This window comes from Myxocyprinus asiaticus, chromosome 41 (genome assembly GCF_019703515.2).
Source record: "Myxocyprinus asiaticus isolate MX2 ecotype Aquarium Trade chromosome 41, UBuf_Myxa_2, whole genome shotgun sequence".
Classification (NCBI taxonomy): domain Eukaryota; kingdom Metazoa; phylum Chordata; class Actinopteri; order Cypriniformes; family Catostomidae; genus Myxocyprinus; species Myxocyprinus asiaticus.
This window is the reverse complement of record NC_059384.1, coordinates 29,147,165-29,167,088: the sequence shown is the minus strand read 5'-3', so window position 1 is coordinate 29,167,088 and position 19,924 is coordinate 29,147,165. Positions and strand designations below refer to the sequence as shown.

The following is a 19,924-nucleotide window of genomic DNA, read 5'->3' as shown; positions in this document are numbered from 1 at the left end:
CTGTGTGAATGCGTGAATCGCTCTACCCACAGATCACACAGCTGTGTTTGAGCTCGCTGCCATACGCTTGATTTAATTACTGCCATCACTTTACTTCTGTTTGTTTATGTACAGTTTCACAACCTGAAAAGTGTGATTATGAACATTTCCGATCTTTCGTACTGTTACACGCACACACATAGGCAGAAGAAATTGCCGTTATCTTATTATGTTATGGAGTTAGGGGTGAGTGATATAAGGGTAAATATTATAAAACTGGTCAAGAATATGTCCGTATCATATTTAACCCAAAAATTAAAAGAAAAAAATATATTTATTTTATAGTTATATTTTGTTTATAAAGACAATGTATTGTGCATTGTAACAGCATTTGTTAAGCACACTGCCCCCCAAAATTCTCATTCTAATATTAATATTATTAATATTAATTTAAAGCAAATTTCTATAGATTTAACTATTATTTATTTGTGAATTTTTTTAAATCAAGATTTTCATAAAATTTGGGGAAATAATGATATACAGTATATTACAGTATACACATTTGTATAGATAAGTGATTCAAAAACTATACAGAAAAAAAAATAATTAAAGGTAATTTTGACTTAAAACAGTGTCCAAAGTAAAATTACTTTCATCCGTTTGAATTAGTTATTTAGCTTTTTGATTTGATTTAAACAATAATGTAAGTTGTAATTAAATAAATGTATTAAAAATACATAACATAATGAGATTTTAGGGGAAAATGTGCTGATAATGGTCCAAAAAAATATAAAAAATTAGATTTTTGCAAAATATTGTTGATTTGTTTTTCTTCTGATTTTGGGGTGAATGTGACCTGAACGTTTTCTGATATTCACCTTAGTATAAAAGCTTGACTGAAATACCAATATTATCTAAGGGGGCGGGGTTTAGCTGATACTAAATTTAACACCACGAAAAAAGTTTTTTTTTATTTATTTTTTATTTTTTTTATTCTAACAAGTTCTTTTTCATTTGCTTCTTCCTTCTTAAAGAAATTAAAACACCCATTATCAACTAATTCTGCAATGTTTTGTAGACTCATGATACAAATGATACTCAAAAATGTAACAAATTTTAACCACTCCTACCTGTAGTGTGTGTATGTTTGGTTAGGTGCAGCAACACAGTCACACTGAGGTGAAGCTCTCTCCCCTGGGCCATTAATTTGACCAATCAGATTGTGTCTCATGGGACCGCAAGGGTCTGATTCTATCTGGCGAGTTCCTCATGTGGGGTGAAAGTAATTACTTTAAGAAAAGCACGGAAAAGAGCATCCCGATCTCTTTTCTGACTGCCACTCCTTTCTCCTTTTTTAGATCCCGGTGAGTTATCCTGCTCTTTTGTTGAGATCACAACTCGTGATCGCCGTTGATGAAGGTCACCATCAAGAGCAGGGCGGAAAAGACGTTTAACATCCTTATAGTCCCTTATAGACCAGCTCCATTCATCTCCACTACCCTCAACCAACTCTCCCTGTTTTTCATCCTTAGCTGCACCTTTTTTTTTTTTTTATCCCATCATCATCTTCCCTGACCTCACATCATTATCCATCTCTCCTCTGTTTCCCCCTCCCTTGCGTCTCAGCTGCCTCCATTTGGCCACAGGAAAGCTGTACGGTGATTATGGGACCTGGAGTTAAACAGACCCCTAAATTTTAGTATTAAACTTTGGCACCTAAACTTTGCACTGTTTGTGCTACGGACATGAATTAACCTCAAATTGTCTGGCTTATTGAAGAGAGGTGTACTATTACTTTTCAAAGAAATAAGACACAATTTTATATGACAGATGAAAAATGATAACAAAAAAAAATGTCCTTGGACTTGCATTGAAAACACCATAGCTACCACCTAGCAGTATCCTAGAGCACAGATCATCCTTGCAATGCTCTAACAACCACCCAGAACAGCACAGAAACTAACCTGAACACCCTAGCAATGCCCTATCACCTGAGAATTCCATGGTAACTAGCCCCAAAGCCTCATCTAACACATAGCAACACACTGGAAACTACTCAGTACACCCCAGCAATGGCCTTAAGCCACTTGAACACCCTAGCTGCTGCCTAACAACACCCTAGAGCCCAGAGCACCCTTTGCAATGCTCTAGCAACCACCCAGAACACCATAGCAACTAATCTGAACACTCTAGCAATGCCCTAATATCTGCCTGCCAACCACCAAGAAGACCCTAGTAACCACCCTCAAATCCTTCGTTAACACTAGAAACCACCCAGAACACCCTAGCTACCACCTAGCAGTACCCTAGACTCTAGAGCATAGAACACCCTCGCAGTGCCCTAGCAACCATACAGAACACCATAGCAACTAACCTGAACACTCTAGCAATGCCCTAATATCTGCCTGCCAACCACCAAGAAGACCCTAGTAACCACCCTCAAATCCTTCGTTAACACTAGAAACCACCCAGAAAACCCTAGCTACCATCTAGCAGTACCCTAGACTCTAGAGCATAGAACATCCTCGCAGTGCCCTAGCAACCATTCAGAACACCATAGCAACTAACCTGAACACCCTAGCAATGCCCTACCATCTTTCAACTACTGAGAATTCCCTGGTAACCAGCCCCAAAGCCTAAGCAAACACATAGCAACACCATATAAACTACTCTGTACAACATAGCAATGGCCTAAAACCACTTGAACACACTAGCTACTGCCTAACAACACCCTATAGACCAGAGCACCCTTTGCGATGCCCTAGCAACCACCCAGAACATCATAGCAACTAAGATTATCACTCTAGCAATACCCTAACAGCTGCTTGCCAACCACCAAGAAGACCCTAGTAACCACCCTCAAATCCTTCACTAACACCTAGCAACATCCTAGAAACCACCCAGAACACCCTAGCTACCGCCTAGTGGTACCCTAGAGCCCAGAACACCCTTGCAGTGCCCTAGCAACCATCCAGAACACCATAGTAACTAACCTGAACACCCTAGCAATGCCCTACCACCATTCAACTACTGAGAATTCCCTGGTAATCAGCCCCAATGGCTTAGCTAACACCTAGTAACACCATATAAACTACTCAGTACACCCTAGCCATAGCCTAAAATGACTTGAACGCCCTAGCTGCTGCCTAGCAACACCCTAGAGCCCAGAACACCCTTTGCAATACTCTAGCAACCACCAAGAACACCCTACTAACCTCCCCCAAACCTTAGCTAAAATCTAGAAACCACCCCAAACACCCTAGCAATGATTTAGAGCCACCCAAACACCCTAGCGACCGCCTAGCAGCACACTAGAGCCCAAAACATCCTCGCAATCCCCTAGCAACCACCCGTAACACCCTAGTAACTATCTCAAACACCTAAGCAATGCCCTAACAACTGCTGACCAACCCCCAACACCATAGCAATCACTTTTCAATGTCATAGCAACCACCCAAACATTGTTACAGAGTTTTGCATGAGCACACACCATTCATGTTTTTTTGTTGTTTTTTTTTTGTTTGTTTTTTTCAGAAAATGTACCCATCTAGATGTGATTATTGTTCAGAGGCAGTAAGGTATGCCGAAATGATTGAGTTGAGTGGATGTTTAATTAAGTTGATGACTGCTTTAATTGATGGCATGAATGGCATGCCTGTGAATATGATCCATCATATTCCATTTGAGTTTTATGTAGATGAACGCATTTTACTGCACAGGAGGTTGGGGGGGGGGTGGAAGCTGGGAGCGAGGGAGGGGAGCAGGGGAGTGAGAGGTGAGGGAGGTTAGGAGGAGGGTACGAGGGAGGGCGAGAGGGAGTCTCCCCCCTTTTATATTTCTGCAGCGGCCAGATGGCTGACTTTTCTTGCATGAGATTGAAAGATGTTTCTAATTCACTGCAATGCGTCCTGGGTAAATTAATGTTGCCGGGCCAAATTGTTTCTGTTTTGGTAGAATTTGTGAGAGAGAGCGAGAATAAAACAATGTTGGCTGGATAGGGTAGTTTTAATTTTTAATTTTATTTCTATTTTATTTTCAATGTCCTTTTAATTTAGTTTAGTTTTCGTTTGGGATGCACCGGTGTATTGGCCGCCGAAATTAATCAGCCAGTTATTGTCCAAATTAAAACCATCGGCAAATCGGTTTTAAGCATGAAAACGCAGATATGAAAAACCGATGGTTCATTTATAATTTATTACAAACACACTTTTTAAAAACTTTTTGAATTCAAATGCACAATCCAGAAATAATGAAAGCCACAGAATGTAGAAGGGTTGGCACTCTTAAGAACATGTAATATTTAATTTATAGCACTGTGTAACAATTTTTATTTTTTTTTCCTGGGTAGTAAGTGTTATTTCCTAATTGCTTATGCCTCAAAAGTATAAAAAATGGCTATTATTACCCACAAACTTTGCTTTTGTGACCAGGACAGTGATATTTTGAAATGTACCTATTTCCAGTGAGAAAATGGACGAATTTGTGTCTTTTCATTCACATAAAGTCAGAAAAAACAACATATGAATCCAAATTAACATGTATTTATACTAAAGTAATATTCAAAGCCGTGCTGGTCCATAATGGTAACAAGTACTCATCTCTTCCCCTGGCTCACTCGGTGCACCTCAAAGAGGATTACAACAGCATCAAGACCTTGCTGGATGCCTTGAAGTATGATGAGTACGGTTGGGAGGTCATAGGAAACTTCAAAATGGTGGCATTCCTGATGGATCTCCAAGGCGGTTTTACCAAGTTTCCCTGCTATCTTTGCCTTTGGGACAGCAGGGACACCAAGGCACACTACCACAGGCAGGACTGGCCACAGCGGACCGAGTTCTCTGTGGGGAGGAACAACGTCAAGTGGGAGCCACTGGTGGACCCCCGGAAGGTGCTGATGCCACCGCTGCACATCAAATTGGGCCTTATGAAACAATTTATCAGAGCTCTAGATAAGGAGTCGGCACCCTTCAAGTACCTTCAAGACTTCTTCCCTAAGCTGTCTGAGGCAAAGGTCAAAGCCGGTGTCTTCGTCGGACCACAGATGAAGGATTTTGGATTCATATGTTGTTTTTTTCTGAATTTATGTGAACGAAAAGACACAAATTCACCCGTTTTCTCATTGGAAATAAAAACATTTCAAAATATCACTGTCCTGGTCACAAAAGCAAAGTTTGTGGGGAATAATAGCCATTTTCTATACTTTTGAGGCATAAGCAATTAGGAAATAACACTTACTACCCAGGAACAAAAATTGTGTTACATTCTCGTTCTCACATTGAGGAAAAAATGTTGCGAAAGTGGCACTTACCTATACATGATGAGGTAAAACCATCTAAAATGCTTTAAATGCACAATACCAAAATTTCAGTAGTCGGTAGTGAAATATGATGATTTTTGACATCAGTTTCAATAACAAACAATAGCCTAACACTAACAAATCTTTTAAGAATTGCTTAAGTTCTCAAGTAATTATTCAAGAGTTGTAAACTGTCAGTAATAAAATAACAATAGAAAAACAATTAATTAAAACTAATTAAAAACACTAGAAAAAAATACAAATTAAGAAAAAGTGCTTTTTAAAAGCTTTAAATGTTTTGAAGAGCAGTATCAAGTATTCAAATAGGCTAAACATTCAGAATGAATGGTATATACTGTAACTACTAGGGCCTACTGATCTTCACTGTATAATTATAAATAATACATTGATACTTTTAAGGCTAAAGTTACTCAGTCAAGAGCAGTGAGTGGTTTTCAAATTTTCTTGTTATGGTTGTTTGATTATTATTATTAACACACAGATAGCAGCAGGTCTTTTAGCTTACATTTATGCTTACAAGTCCGATGTTTTGATACAAATCCATTTTTCCCCACTGTTTACATTGACATTAGACATAACTCATTGTGTTTACATGAATTCACCAAGACGGGCATTTTGGCAAAATTTTGAAGTGTATTTGACCATTCAGTCGCGTATCCGCATTAGCGCGAGATCTCTTGGAATACGCGCATGTAAAGCCCGCACACACAGAAGCCGCATGTCAGTCAAACAGTGCGCAGCTAGATCTCTTTCAAAATGACATGCTCTGGATTATTTTCAACAGCAGAATAAGACTATGAATTTAGTGACACAGGCCTAGGGACAAATATTATTTCTTTTGTTATTTTTTTGTTATTGATGTTTTTAATCAGGCTACCTATCCAGTCGGACAAGTAAAATTCTCTTTCACTTGCCCCTTCAAAAATCCACTTGTCCCGGATAAGCGGACAAGCGTTAATGTCGAGCCCTCCATTACACCACAATAGAACTTATTAAAAGGGCATTTTGTTCCTTTGGTAACTTTTTGTTTTTTCATAATGTGGATGACATTTCGGTGGAATTGCCCAACATATGCATCATATGAATTTGTGTTCTATTATATATGGTACAAACATTTCAAATGTTAGTTTTGTTGTTTTGAACTGCAAAAACAGAAGTGCAATTTTTTTTTAAAAGTACAAATTAAAAATAAAAATTCACATCAATTATCATGTTAGTTATTTTAAATTTTTATCTTTTTATCTTCTATTTATCTTTCATTGTGGCTCTCTTTAAAATTTTGGTCTGTCATGTGTTCAACAGATCCAATCCATGTTCAATGGAAATTATTTATTGTTAGAACAGAGAAAAAGCTTTTGTTTTAATATTTATTTATTTGTAAAAAAGAATTCCTCAGTAAAAAAGTGATCTGATAACAAAATAAGGTAAGTGGCAAAATATCGGCATCAGCTTATAGTTTTTTTTTGTTGTTTTTTTTTTTTTGGTTTTTTGATTTTTTAATCGGTATGGGCCAAAAAATTTCATAGTGGTGCATCCCTAGTTTTCGTTTTCACTCTATGGGTACGTTTACACGACAACGATATACTAAAAACAGAAAAGTTTTTCCTTTGCATTTTTGAAAAGTTTCGTGTACAGACGACAACGTTGTCAAAATGATCCCCGTTCACATGGATCCGCGAAAATGACTAAAAACGCTGCATTATGCATGCCAGGCCAGTAGTTGGCGATGTCACTTTGTAAAGAAACACTACGCGCCTGCGCACATAAGCATTCTTCCACAGAACGGTGAATACAAACAATGAAGATGGCGATCGCTGGTCGTGATGCAGTAAATCTTTGCTGGAGAAGCGTCAATAAACTCAAAATCTTGAGCAGCACAAACACAGTCCTGTACTCCGCCATTGTAGTTTTGAATGTCTCCTGCGTTGTTTTGAACTACTCGTACGCATGCCTATAGACTGAACACATAATACGCGTGCGCATGACATCATCGTTTTCACAAATTCACATTTTTGTATGTTTACACGGAGACAATTACGGCATCATTTTTAAAAACCTGCACTTTGAAACCTGTTTTCAAAAGTTTGCGTTTTCAGGCCCCAAAACGCCATCGTCATGTAAACGGACAGCCAAAACGCATAAAAAGTTTTCTGTTTTTAGTTGAAAACTTTGTCATGTAAACGGCCCCTTAGTTTTAGGGTGGTTTGCACCAATAAGGATTCAACTTAGAGCTAATCCTGGGTTTGTTGATCCAAGTTTTATTTTAATTTGAGTTGTGTTGCACCACTTAATTTTAAATACGGTTTAACAAATCAGAGATTAATCTTTTAACCCATGATTAAAATGGTCATCTGCGATTAATTTTGTCCGCCATGATGGATTCTGAACTTAGCTGTAGATTGTTAGTATACAGGGCTGATGAAGGAGGTTAAGAAAATGTCGCAGCAGCATGTACGTCACAAGCTTTAAAATATGGCATCATAATTTAAGAATAAAGGACCACACGGGTCTCGGATCGACCACCTCCCCTCATCAGCGCCACTATTGTGGCCAGAAATTAACAGCCCATGCTGCCGACTGAAACGAGCATAAGAGAGGAGGGGAGTAACAACAATCACCTGTCGCCCTGTAACCGCTCTCCTTAAATGCCCAAATTACGCTCTACTCTCGCTTCTCCTCGAGAGACCCGTCTTTGTCCCGTGTCCCCACATGTAAAGGATGGGGAAGCAGGTAATCGTGCCACCACCGAAACGAGCCGCCGTACTCGGATTTACACACCGGATTTGAAAGCACACATTGCGGCCAACGGCCCAACATTTCGGACCATAATAAACATAAATAATATGATACACGTCTCTCAGAGGGCTGACGGCACATCCACTGTTCGTTTATCTAGTCATTCATGTTTAATTGTAGGTCAGTTTTTTTATTTAAACCACCTCAGCTGCAAGTTTAAAGTTAATCCCTAACTGAGATTTAAATAAGAGTTTAAAGTACTGGAGCAACAGCATTAAAGTTAATTCAGAATGACTGTAAAATTTAAATCATGATCAAACTGATGGTTAAAATGTAACCCTGATTATTTTTAAACTAGGTTTAAAGTTTGGTGCAACAAAAGTCTCAGCCTTGATTTAATCTAAATTTAAGATTAATCCTTGTTGGTGCAACCCACCCTAAGTGTTTTAAGTGTTTGCTAGTTTCAGTTTAGTTTAAGTATAGTAGGGCTGCCAAGTTAACTTTCTCAGGGCCTATCATTATTTAGTGGCATTTTCATGTTTAATAAAGGCAGGTTTCATTTTGTAATGTACTGTACTGTAATCAAAAATTAAACTGAAAATAATTTGTGGTCGTTTTAATTTTAAATTAGTTTTTAAGTCATAGAAATGTACTTAAGATTTATTTTAATTTCAGTTGATGAAAATGTTTTAATTTAGTTTTCATTTTCATTAACAATAATAACACTGATTGGAAAGATTCCACATGCAGATTATTGCTCAGGTAAACAGATCCATATGTGAGACACTGAGCGAGAGTTATTGAAGAACGGCCCATGTTAACTGACTGCTTGGGAAAGCAAAAACTATAATGACTTATTATTAGTCATGAACAGAGTGAGACTCGCCTGCAATCATTACCGGCATAATAAAGACATTAATTAACCAAAAGAGCAATGATGTAACAATTAGCTGCAAAATATTTGTAAATGATTGCGCTTTTCATAAATGCATTAGCTTGTGAGAGTACTGGCTGTGGTTATAAATAATATGTGTATTCCATCTGGTGAGATTCCGCTTTATGAATTCATGCTGTGATCAAATGCAATTTTGTAATACTGTCATTTTGTCATATACTTGCCATTTAATATTTGCAATTTTTATATTAGAAAACAATATGCACTTCTTGATCTCACTGTATGCTCTAGTCACTTATTAATGCCACACAATTCCCCTTTTACAGAGAAAGAAAAATGAATGAATTATTTACAAACACACAAAAACACATGAATTGTTTCGCTTATTATGTTCTAATGTGGTTATACTGTACTGGAAATTATACTCTGACCCTCAAATAACATGTCCACCTGTGTGTTTATACATATAATTTGCATACATGATACATTTTGTAGTCTAAGCCACAGATGACATGCTTACGGTCGACCCATAGAATTACAGCGCTCACCGCCCATTACGTAATTTCCGGAAGTCAGGATGCAAAGCACACTTTTGGTAGGCCATGAAGCAAAGTCTTGTTTACAAGCTACCAGGCTGATACAGAAATCACTTATGATGAATAAATTGTCAATGAAAATCGCAGATATTAGATTTACTAGAACTGTAGTTGTCCATTTTGCATGTCTTCCTGTCTATGGGGGCGGTTCTTGGGCAGAATGTGCAGCAAAGTGGACCAGACTTTATGGCTGTAGCTACACAAGACTAACCTTTCTGCACTTTCTACAGGTGGAATGTGCTTGGCCTCCAGGGGGCGCTGCTCAGTCACTTTGTGGAGCCAGTGTATCTGTACAGTCTGTCGGTGGGAAGCCTGAGACACACGGGTCACTTCTCCAGGATGATGAACCACAGGCAGGAGATAGTTGGTCCTCTGCCCACCTGCTACCGCCACAACCAGCCTTTACTCAGCGGTTTGTCCTTCAAACCTTTCCTTTGACTGCTCTCATTATTTAGTTTTATGCACAAGGGAGGTCATTAAAATACCCTTAACTAAATTGAATTGCAGTATGTTTAAAAATAGTGGCCATTGTTTGGTCAGTTGGCCGTACCAATTATGAAAGTGCCTGCTGAAGAGATTAGCATGGCTGCATTAAGGTAAAGTGTGTAATTTGCATGACTAGCAGCACCAATCAGAATTTCAAAAATACGTTTTTCAACAAATTTCAAAACATCACCAGTTTACCATTGGTCGTTCAAACAGGTATTACTGCCCCAAACTCTTGCCACTGGTTGAGCCAGTGTTATACTGTGACCAGCATGTGGTTAGCTGTTCTACCATCCTGGCCAGAGTGGTCTGTTTTGCTGGTTTTAAAGGGGTTTGGGCACTTGTCAGGCTGGAAGACCAGCTAGACCAACTGAAGACCAGCTTGGCCATGCTAGGGAACAACCTAAACCAGATTAAGACTGGCAAACCATTTTGGGTTGGTCAAAGCTGTTTTGTTTTTTCAGCAGAGTACACCAGCATAGAAGGGGAACTTTTTACTTGTGACCCTGTTTACTGTTGCCATATCTGACCAAAGAATGTTAAAAATAATGAGAGAAAAGTGTCCACATATGCACCCAAATTTCAGTTATCACCTGACCCAAGCACTCAATCCTCAAATCTTGCCTGTGTTCTTGTTGACGTGACCTTAAGCGAAGAAGGACGCTGTCTATCGCTCTATCATTTTGTTAAGCTGATCTCTTGTGCCTCAGTGTGGCAGATGAACTGTCCTGTTGGATCCACCCCTCCTTCAAATCAATTCTTTCAAACACCTTATCACTGCCATTGAAGTGGAGAAAGATCCATTGACTCTTCCTTTCACGCCCAGTGGGCTGCACGGCTCCGGCATGGCCCCTTTCACCACCATTGATGATCTTCTCTTCCTTTGTGTGGGCTCTCTTGTTGAGGAAAATTGGTTATTTATTTTAAGCACTGGCATCATAAAGGGTTCAGAGTTCCCAAGAAGCAGCCGAGATGCAAATGGCCACTTCAGTCAGCAAGCTAAAGTGAAGCTGTCCTTCAAACACGGATTATATTAGATCTAAGCCATTAAATGCTTTAGAACAGTACTTACATATAATTCACAAAATTGCAATAGAGAGTTCATGGCAAATTTGCCGCAAACTTGCTGTAAATACGCTACTGATAATTTTCACATGCAAATGATCTTTGTGGCAAACTTGCGGCAAATTTTCATTGTTGCCAAAGGTTTGCCAGAGGTTCACTACCGGCGAAAAGCTACAAACTAATGGCAAACATTTGCGGCGTATCAAAAGCTCATTTGCATGTGAAAATAACAAGCAGCAAATTTGCTGCAAGTTTGCAGCTAGTTAAGATTTTTTTTAAGGGTTAGCAGTAGTTGTACTGGATCCGAAATGCAGCAGTCACATTTAGCTAACCACTGTGCTGTGAAACTGTCGAGATTCACCCTTAATAGTAGGAAATATACTCTTGGGAGACTTTAGGGAGGTTGTACTTCAAACATCGATCAAACCTATGCTAAACACTCAAATGCTAAGCACAGCACAGTAAGCATTTAGCAACAGTTGTATCTGAAATACAACAATCACATTTTGATAATTGTTGTGCTGTGAAACTCTTGAAAATTCACCCTAACCCTACCCCTTGGTAGTAGCAAATGCGCTCTTGCGAGACTTTAGTGAGAATGTCCTTAAGACATGGGTCACACCAATATCAAACACTCATATGCTAAGCACAGCACTTTTAGAAAAAATACAGCACAGTTAGCACTTAGCATTAGCTGCATCTAAATACAGAAAAAGCATTTAGTGGCGTCTTGTTAAATGCTCTGCATGATGGATAGACGACAACACCATGAGTGACAGTAAATGATGAAGACTGTTTGAGGGAAAATACAAATTAAATGCTCTATTACAGGCATATAGGGATGAACTGAATGAAGGGAATGAAATGACACCTTGATAAAGAGAGAGCAAGTTCTGAGAAAGAAGCTGTTAGCATTGCGACATAAAGGATATGACTGTTATTTTATCAGGCAATTTATTGTACCTGTTTGAAGGAAATAATTTCCACAAGGATTAAGATGCTTAAATAGAGCGCAACAGTCAGGTTCTGTAAGTCAAAATACCACTAATTTTTTCCAAAGACAAAATTATTTTTAACAATAACTTTTAAACCTTTAAAGATAGACCTACCATGAGCTCAGAGGTTGTTCATCGATGGTATATGCTTCTGTTGAAGCCATCAGTCCGCATTTTTTCAACTTCGTTGTTTAAAAAATTTTGTTGAATTGCGGAATTTGTGCTAAATAACTACACTACCCATAATCCTGCAGAAAAATATCTACCAATCAGAAAGTCGAGACAAATATACTTATTTGTTGAATATCAACTTATATTCAACAACCTAAAATCAGTCGTTTTTAATTCAGTTACGTCTTTCGCAATGCTTCATGGAATTGTAGTTTATTCCCTCATGAAAGATGTTAAGTACACATTATTTCACCTTCCCTTCAAATGAAAGTTTTTAATGTTTTGATTTACTTCAGAGCTGGTTGGTTTGGTTTATGGCTTAGAACTCTTTTATGAAGGATTTTATGAAAGCCTATGGAAAAAAATGAATGGGAAAAATACTTCCGGAACCTAGACATCTGAAAAAATGGGCACTGTTGCGCTGTATTACGCTATATGCGCTCTATCACAATGCAATATAGTAATAAAGGCTAAATGCTGTGTCTTCCATGTAAATCAAGTTTTTGTCCTAACCAACTGCGACAAATGATGAGCGACAGGACATTTTGTCGATCACTTGAGCTGTGTCTCTAATGACGTACTTTCACTATACACTATGCACTCGGCCATCTAGGTGTATGAATTGTCCCAAATGGAACACTGTCTGAATAGAGTTTTTACTACACGGAAGCATTCGCAGTTTGTGGGATGCGATTTGGGACACAGCTAGTGTTTCTACTTCTGCAGCATTGCACTTGGTATCCCCGCCCACTAAGAAATCCCACTGGTCCAAAATACCACTCCACAAAGCTGTATATTAGACATCAAATATGATCTTATTAGCTGTAATTGTCATGTCACGCTGCAGTTTTGTTCATTGTGGTCAGATAAAGTGCTTGTCGCTGGAAGGTTGTCACGCTTGGTTAGGACACGGTGTAAGAGTTGCTGTAAACAAACAAATTTCACGTCTCAATCTGTGAATATTCACTCTGACTTCAATCAAGTTCGCAGTAAACATTTGTACAGCTGCCTTACGTGCCGAATTTTCAGTTTCGTAAACTTGCCACCTTTTTACAACACGCTATACCATTCTGCCTCATGTACAATTGTGCTCAAAAGTTTGCATACCCTGGCAGAAATTGTGAAATTTTGGCATTGATTTTGAAAATATGACTGATCATGCAAAAAAATGCATGATTTATCTTTTATTTAAGGATAGTGATCATATGAAGCCAATTATCATCACATAGTTGTTTGGCTCCTTTTTAAATCATAATGATAACAGAAATCACCCAAATGGCCCTGATCAAAAGTTTACATACCCTTGAATGTTTGGCCTTGTTACAGACACACAAGGTGACACACACAGGTTTAAATGGCAATTAAATGTTTAATTTCCCACACCTGTGGCTTTTTAAATTGCAATTAGTGCCTGTGTATAAATAGTCAATGAGTTTGTTAGCTCTCACGTGGATGCACTGAGCAGGCTAGATACTGAGCCATGGGGAGCAGAAAAGAACTGTCAAAAGACCTGCGTAACAAGGTAAAGGAACTTTAGAAAAATGGAAAAGGATATAAAAAGATATCCAAAGCCTTGAAAATGCCAGTCAGTACTGTTCAATCACTTATTAAGAAATAGAAAATTCGGGGATCTCTTGATACCAAGCCAAGGTCAGGTAGACCAAGAAAGATTTCAGCCACAACTGCCAGAAGAATTGTTCGGAATACAAAGAAAAACCCACAGGTAACCTCAGGAGAAATACAGGCTACTCTGGAAAAAGACGGTGTGGTTGTTTCAAGGAGCACAATACGACGATACTTGAACAAAAATGAGCTGCATGGTCGAGTTGCCAGAAAAAAGCCTTTACTGTGCCAATGCCACAAAAAAGCCTGGTTAAAATATGCCCGACAACACCTTGACACGCCTCACAGCTTCTGGCACACTGTAATTTGGAGTGACGAGACCAAAATAGAGCTTTATGGTCACAACCATAAGTGCTATGTTTGGAGAGGGGTCAACAAGGCCTATAGTGAAAAGAATACCATCCCCACTGTGAAGCATGTTGGTGGCTCACTGATGTTTTGGGGGTGTGTGAGCTCTAAAGGCACGGGGAATCTTGTGAAAATTGTTGGCAAGATGAATGCAGCATGTTATCAGAAAATACTGGCAGACAATTTGCATTCTTCTGCATGAAAGCTGTGCATGGGATGTTCTTTGACATTCCAGCACGACAATGACCCTAAGCACAAGGACAAGTTGACCCTCCAGTGGTTACAGCAGTAAAAGGTGAAGGTTCTGCAGTGGCCATCACAGTCTCCTGACCTTAATATCATTGAGCCACTCTGGGGAGATCTCAAACGTGCGGTTCATGCAAGACGACCAAAGACTTTGCATGGCCTGGAGGCATTTTGCCAAGACGAATGGGCAGCTATACCACCTGCAAGAATTTGGGGCCTCATAGATAACTATTACAAAAGACTGCATGCTGTCATTGATGCTAAAGGGGGCAATACACAATATTATGAACTAAGGGTATGCAGACTTTTGTTCTTTGGTGCCATGTTTTGTTTTATGATTGTGTCATTCTGTTATAACCTACAGTTGAATATGAATCCCATAAGAAGTAAAAGAAATGTGTTTTGCCTGCTCACTCATGTTTTCTTTAAAAATGGTACATATATTACTAATTCTCCAAGGGTATGCAAACTTTTGAGCACAACTGTAATACATTAATAAGTCAGCAGGACCCAAACATCATGTTAAATGCCATGATACTCTCCACTTAAGAATGAAAGAAAGCCATGCTAATTGGTGTAGCGGAGCGGCAATGATTGAGGAGCCTGTGATATTCTTTGTGTCAGGAACCAATGTTTACCTCAAAGATAGCACAGACGACACACAGACAAACTCACCTGCTAATGAAACACTTCGGCAATCACATGCTTAATAGAACCTCCCTTGAGTGCTTTTTCTTTTCCTATCTTGCTGTCTTTCACACTGTCTTCCTCTTCTTTTTTTTCTTGCATGCACATACTTCAGGTCTGAGCAGGGATGACTGCAGGCAGCAGGGGAAGTCTGTGTGTTTGAGTGTGAATTGGACTGCAGGCGACTCACAATTGGAGGTGCTCAATGCATCTACTGGAAAAAGATGGGACTCCGGGGCTCTGTCCAGACTTTGCAAGCTTGCACTTTTTGCACGGTGGATCAGACTCTACCGCAAGGTGAGCTTAGATGTGAATAGAATAAAATATTTTATTTGGAATATGTTAGGCAACTTAGGGGCCGTTCACACTGAACACGCTGTTGCATCCATCTGTGCTGTTTTTGTAAACGTAAACATTTGCTAGACAGACGTCTTTAGCCATTGCACTTTTCAGCGCCTCGTGCAGAAACACCTTGTTTTTTTAGACGCTGTGTCAAGTTGAAAGAACTTTTGACTTATAAAACACATTTCAAGACACCTGCGCTCTGTTCAGTTTGTTGTGCTGCATCTCACTTTTTCAGCACAAGAACGTGTTTGTTCTGAACGGACCCTAACAGTACAACCCTAACCTAACCCCTACATGCAGTGTCGCCAGCTTAAATTGTAAAGTGACTTAAGCCCAAAACATACCCAATGCAAATGAGTGAATGCAGATATTTTTAGCTACACAAGCTTACGTAAGTACAAATTGCATTCTCAGCATTGCTTAGTGTATCCCCATTATGCTTGACCTTCCCTTCTCATTTTAATCTCTCTTTTTTTTTTTTTACAAAATTAGATAAAAATGGGACATTTTCGTATTTTTCCAAAATGATGAGTGAGGTCATGTGACAACAATGTAGCATACTACATAGTTAAAAACACTTATTGTTGCATACTGCATACTATTTTACATAAAATATTTAAGGTAGGAAGTATGCATAATATAGCATGTGCAGTATGCAGTAAGCAGTACTGTTGTATTCCTTTCTGAACAAGTTTGAAATCCCCTTGCTTATTGTACACTTATTGCAGGATCAGTGCTCCTTTAGCAACTTGAAGTCAAGGGGACAATGATGATACTGCAGAAACCTTGCAGGGTTTGACCTCAACCTTTCAATTACCAACCCAGACCTGGTGGCATTTCTCGGGTTAATACAAAGAACTAGTTGAGGATGAAGAATTCAGTGTTTATTAACAGAGTGGCTCCCATTTCTTCAAAGAAAAAAGAATGTGCAAAATTAGGCTCTCATCATGTAAATGTATTGGAGAGATCCGGCTGCTGGCAGTTAAAGTGTAATGACTGGAAATGGTAATCATCTCGAAAAGCACTTGAGCGGCCTCCCATGGCAAATGCTCTGTGCGCGCAGTCAGGGACGCAAGAACATACACGCTAATCTCCAAAGAAACTTTTCTTTTCTCTGAGCCCCTCCGTTCGCCGCACCCCTTTTTGCTTGCGCAATTTTTTTTTTCCGTGTGTGAGTGTGCAACAAAGAAATGCACAAAAGCATGGAGAATGTTCAATTGCTTGTGAAATTTAAATGGAGAGATTACACAGCTGCTCAAATGCCACGTTTGTGCTGGCTCATTCGTTTTGTTTTGCTCTCTCACCATCTCATTCTTCTGTCTGTCGCCCCATCCCTATTTCTTTCTTTCGATTCCTCTCTCTGTAGCTGGTGGTCCGTGGCACGAGTCAGAGTGGTACGTCACTATTGTACTGTGAAGCGAAGCAGGCCGCTGGTACCTACCAGACTGTGAAGCTGCAGTGGCTGAAGGGTCTTCAGGAAGCGGGTTTAGGGACCTGGGTCAGGAAACCTCCTGAGCAGGAAAACTTTGCTGTGACTGTATGAGTGTTGAAGCCTGATCTGGTCGTGATTGTCCCCTAACCACCAAAACCACCTTCAATCTGCCAACCAATTGCCACAGAGGCCCCTTCACACCCCCAGGGTACAGTCAACAATGCTCCACTGATATAAAATCTCCAGTGGGAGTCAACAAGGTTCATTTCTAGATGGTTAACCTAGTTATGTGAAACTCTCGCGAGATTCACATTTGCTGCTACCAAGGTAATTGTGAGGGAGTAGTGTTATAGGATGTTCAGGGTTCAATGACAGTACGCTACCAATGCTGCCGATTGAGTGTAACTTGTAACCATAAGTTAACACAGAAAATGATTTTGATTCATCCCTCAGTTTTTATTTTATTTTATTTTATTTTTTTATGCAACAGCAGTAACACTTAGAATGGAAGTAAATAGAAGTAATATGTGTTAAAGAACTTCCATAAACTGAGCTGTAAAAATGTATTGTCATTTAAGTGGAACTACTTTTCTATTGCAAGACTGACTTCTGGTTATAAATTCCTGACGTAATTCCAGTAGGTAATATTATGTCAGTTTCTGGTATAATTGCATTGGTCCTCATTCAAGAAACTTTCGTAAAGATATGAGTAAATTTGTAATTTGCGTGTAAAATGGACCTTCCTGAAAACTTTTCACCAGATTCACAAATGCTTCGTATTCCAAAGATTTGTTAGTAAAACGTGTGCATGTTAGTGAATTCCAAACATTCATAAAGAGAGAGTGTGTGCACGATTCATTCACAATTATCGTAATCCACGCCCATGAAAACACCATATAGGGAAGGCACCTGACTTAATATCTATGCAGAACAGTAATGAAATCTTTTGTGCATTCACATCGTAAAATCTTTATTTAGCAAGCACAATAGCGTGTTAAAGAAAGTGAGGACTTTCATTGCATGTTTTTGCTGTCATATGATGCTCTTTTGTGTGATCATACAGTTCAAGAAATCAATAAAAATGGTTTGACGTGAGTGTAAAACAGTTGACGCCGGGAGTAGGATGTCCAACACCATTAACCTTCTCTGGTTCATTTCGTAGAGCATCGCCAATTTCTGGGAAAATCATGATGGTAACCGTGATATGCTTGCAACTGGAAGAATCTTCAGAAAAATTAATAGAATGCCTAAAGAAGATCTTTGGCCGAAAAGCTGTAAGATATTACAGATCTGCAAGCAATACGACAGTGTACGGGCTTTTCCTATTTTTTTCCCTGTTGTAGTGTGTTCGCACCTGCCTGCGATGTGTTTATTTATGGATTTAACAGCATTAGCATTGACAATACCTTATCAACTGAACGCGATTTACCTACACTATATTTTGAAACCTAAATTATAAAGCTCATATCAAATAAAAAACAAAACTGTCCAACCAGTCACATTAGAGGGCATTATATTTTTTTAGAAAAATAAAGCACTTCTGCTGGAAAAACGATAAGCAGAGTTGGGGAAAAATTATACTTTGAAAAAACGAATTCAAGCAGTAAAGAAATGTTTCTAAATAAGTACAGGCTATGGTTTAAAAAGAAAGCAAAATCTTTTTTTTTTTTTCCACTAATTTATGTTTTTTTTTTTTTTTTAAGGTTAATTTCAATCCATTAGTAATTTTTTTTCATTACTTATTTAACTTCACTTTTATCAAAACGTAGTCATGACAGTTTGCCTGAATGACCACAAGTTCGGATGTCTTACACACAATTTACATGTGGTCGGAGCAGGTGTAAATTTTGTTCGTACCATCTAACGTTTGGAATATATGAAAACTTTAATGAATCTGAGAATTTACCCCAGAAAGGCTTTACAGACAATTTACACAAAAAATTGTTCTGCTCGTGTTTCATGAATGAGGCCCATTGTGCTGAAGTTACTAGGTTACCGGCTTTATGAGTTGAAATTATTCTCTGTGGTAATCAACATTATGCCACAAATGCTGTGGGTAGATCTTAACTTGTATTGAACCTGGAATACTCCTTTAAGGTTAGGGTAGGGTTGGGTTAGGGTGGGGTAGGGTTGGATGAGGGTAGGGAAGGTGTAGGTTAGGGCTGGGTTAGGGTGGGGTAGTGTTGAGAAAGGGCTGGGTTAGGGTAGGGTAGGCTTGGCGTTGGGGTAGGTTAGAACTGGGTTAGGGTGGGGTAGGGTAGTGGTAAGATAGGGCTGGGTTAGGGTAAGGTTGGCTTGGCATTAGGTTAGGTTAGGTTAAGTTAGGACTGCGTTAGAGTGGGGTAGGGTAGCGGTAAGGTAGGACTGGGTTAGGCTAGGGTTGGCTTGGTGTTGGGGTATGTTAGGACTGGGTTAGGGTAGGGTAGGGTAGTTGTAAGATAGGGCTGGGTTAGGGTTGGCTTGGCTTTGGGGTAGGTTAGGAATGGGTTAGGGTGGGGTTGGTTTGGCATAGGGAAGGGTTGGATTAGATTGGGTTGGGTTATGTAAAGGTAGGATTGGGTTAGGGTGGGGTCGGGTTGGCTTAGGGTAGGTTTGGTTGATGTCAGGGTAGGGTAAGGGTAAGATAGGGTTGTGTTAGGTTGGGGTAGAATTTTGTAAGGTAGGTTTAGGGTAGGTTAGATTAGATTAGTGGTTCTCAACCTGTGGGCTAGGGCCCACAAGGGAGCAAACTTTCAAGGGGGCCTCATGATGACTTAAAATCATTTAAATAAATTAAAATACCTTGATTAAAATCTGCCATGAAATTGATTTTACCACATAAACTGACATCATATTTCTCACTCTGGTGAAAATTAATCACTGTGTGCTGTCTTGCACAAGGTATTTTTTTGAGGAAGGGGTGTGTGAATATTGTCTTGGTCAGTAGGGGGCCTACTGACCAAAAAGGTGGAGAACCATTGGGTTAGGTTAGGTTAGGGTAGGGTAGGGAAGGGTTAAGTCAGG

General features: G+C 39.2%; 1 protein-coding gene across 1 annotated transcript in view; it reads left to right on the top strand.

Moving 5' to 3' along the window:
- The window catches only part of LOC127432007 (double-stranded RNA-specific editase B2-like), a 55,224-nt gene extending 36,211 nt beyond the window's left edge, over positions 1-19,013 (top strand). The window contains exons 6-8 of the mRNA XM_051682736.1: positions 9,754-9,935; positions 15,260-15,441; positions 16,856-19,013. Of these exons, the coding sequence (XP_051538696.1) occupies positions 9,754-9,935; positions 15,260-15,441; positions 16,856-17,032 (541 nt within the window). The 3' untranslated portion in view covers positions 17,033-19,013. The remainder of the gene's footprint in view (positions 1-9,753; positions 9,936-15,259; positions 15,442-16,855) is intronic.
- Positions 19,014-19,924: the final 911 nt, after the last annotated feature.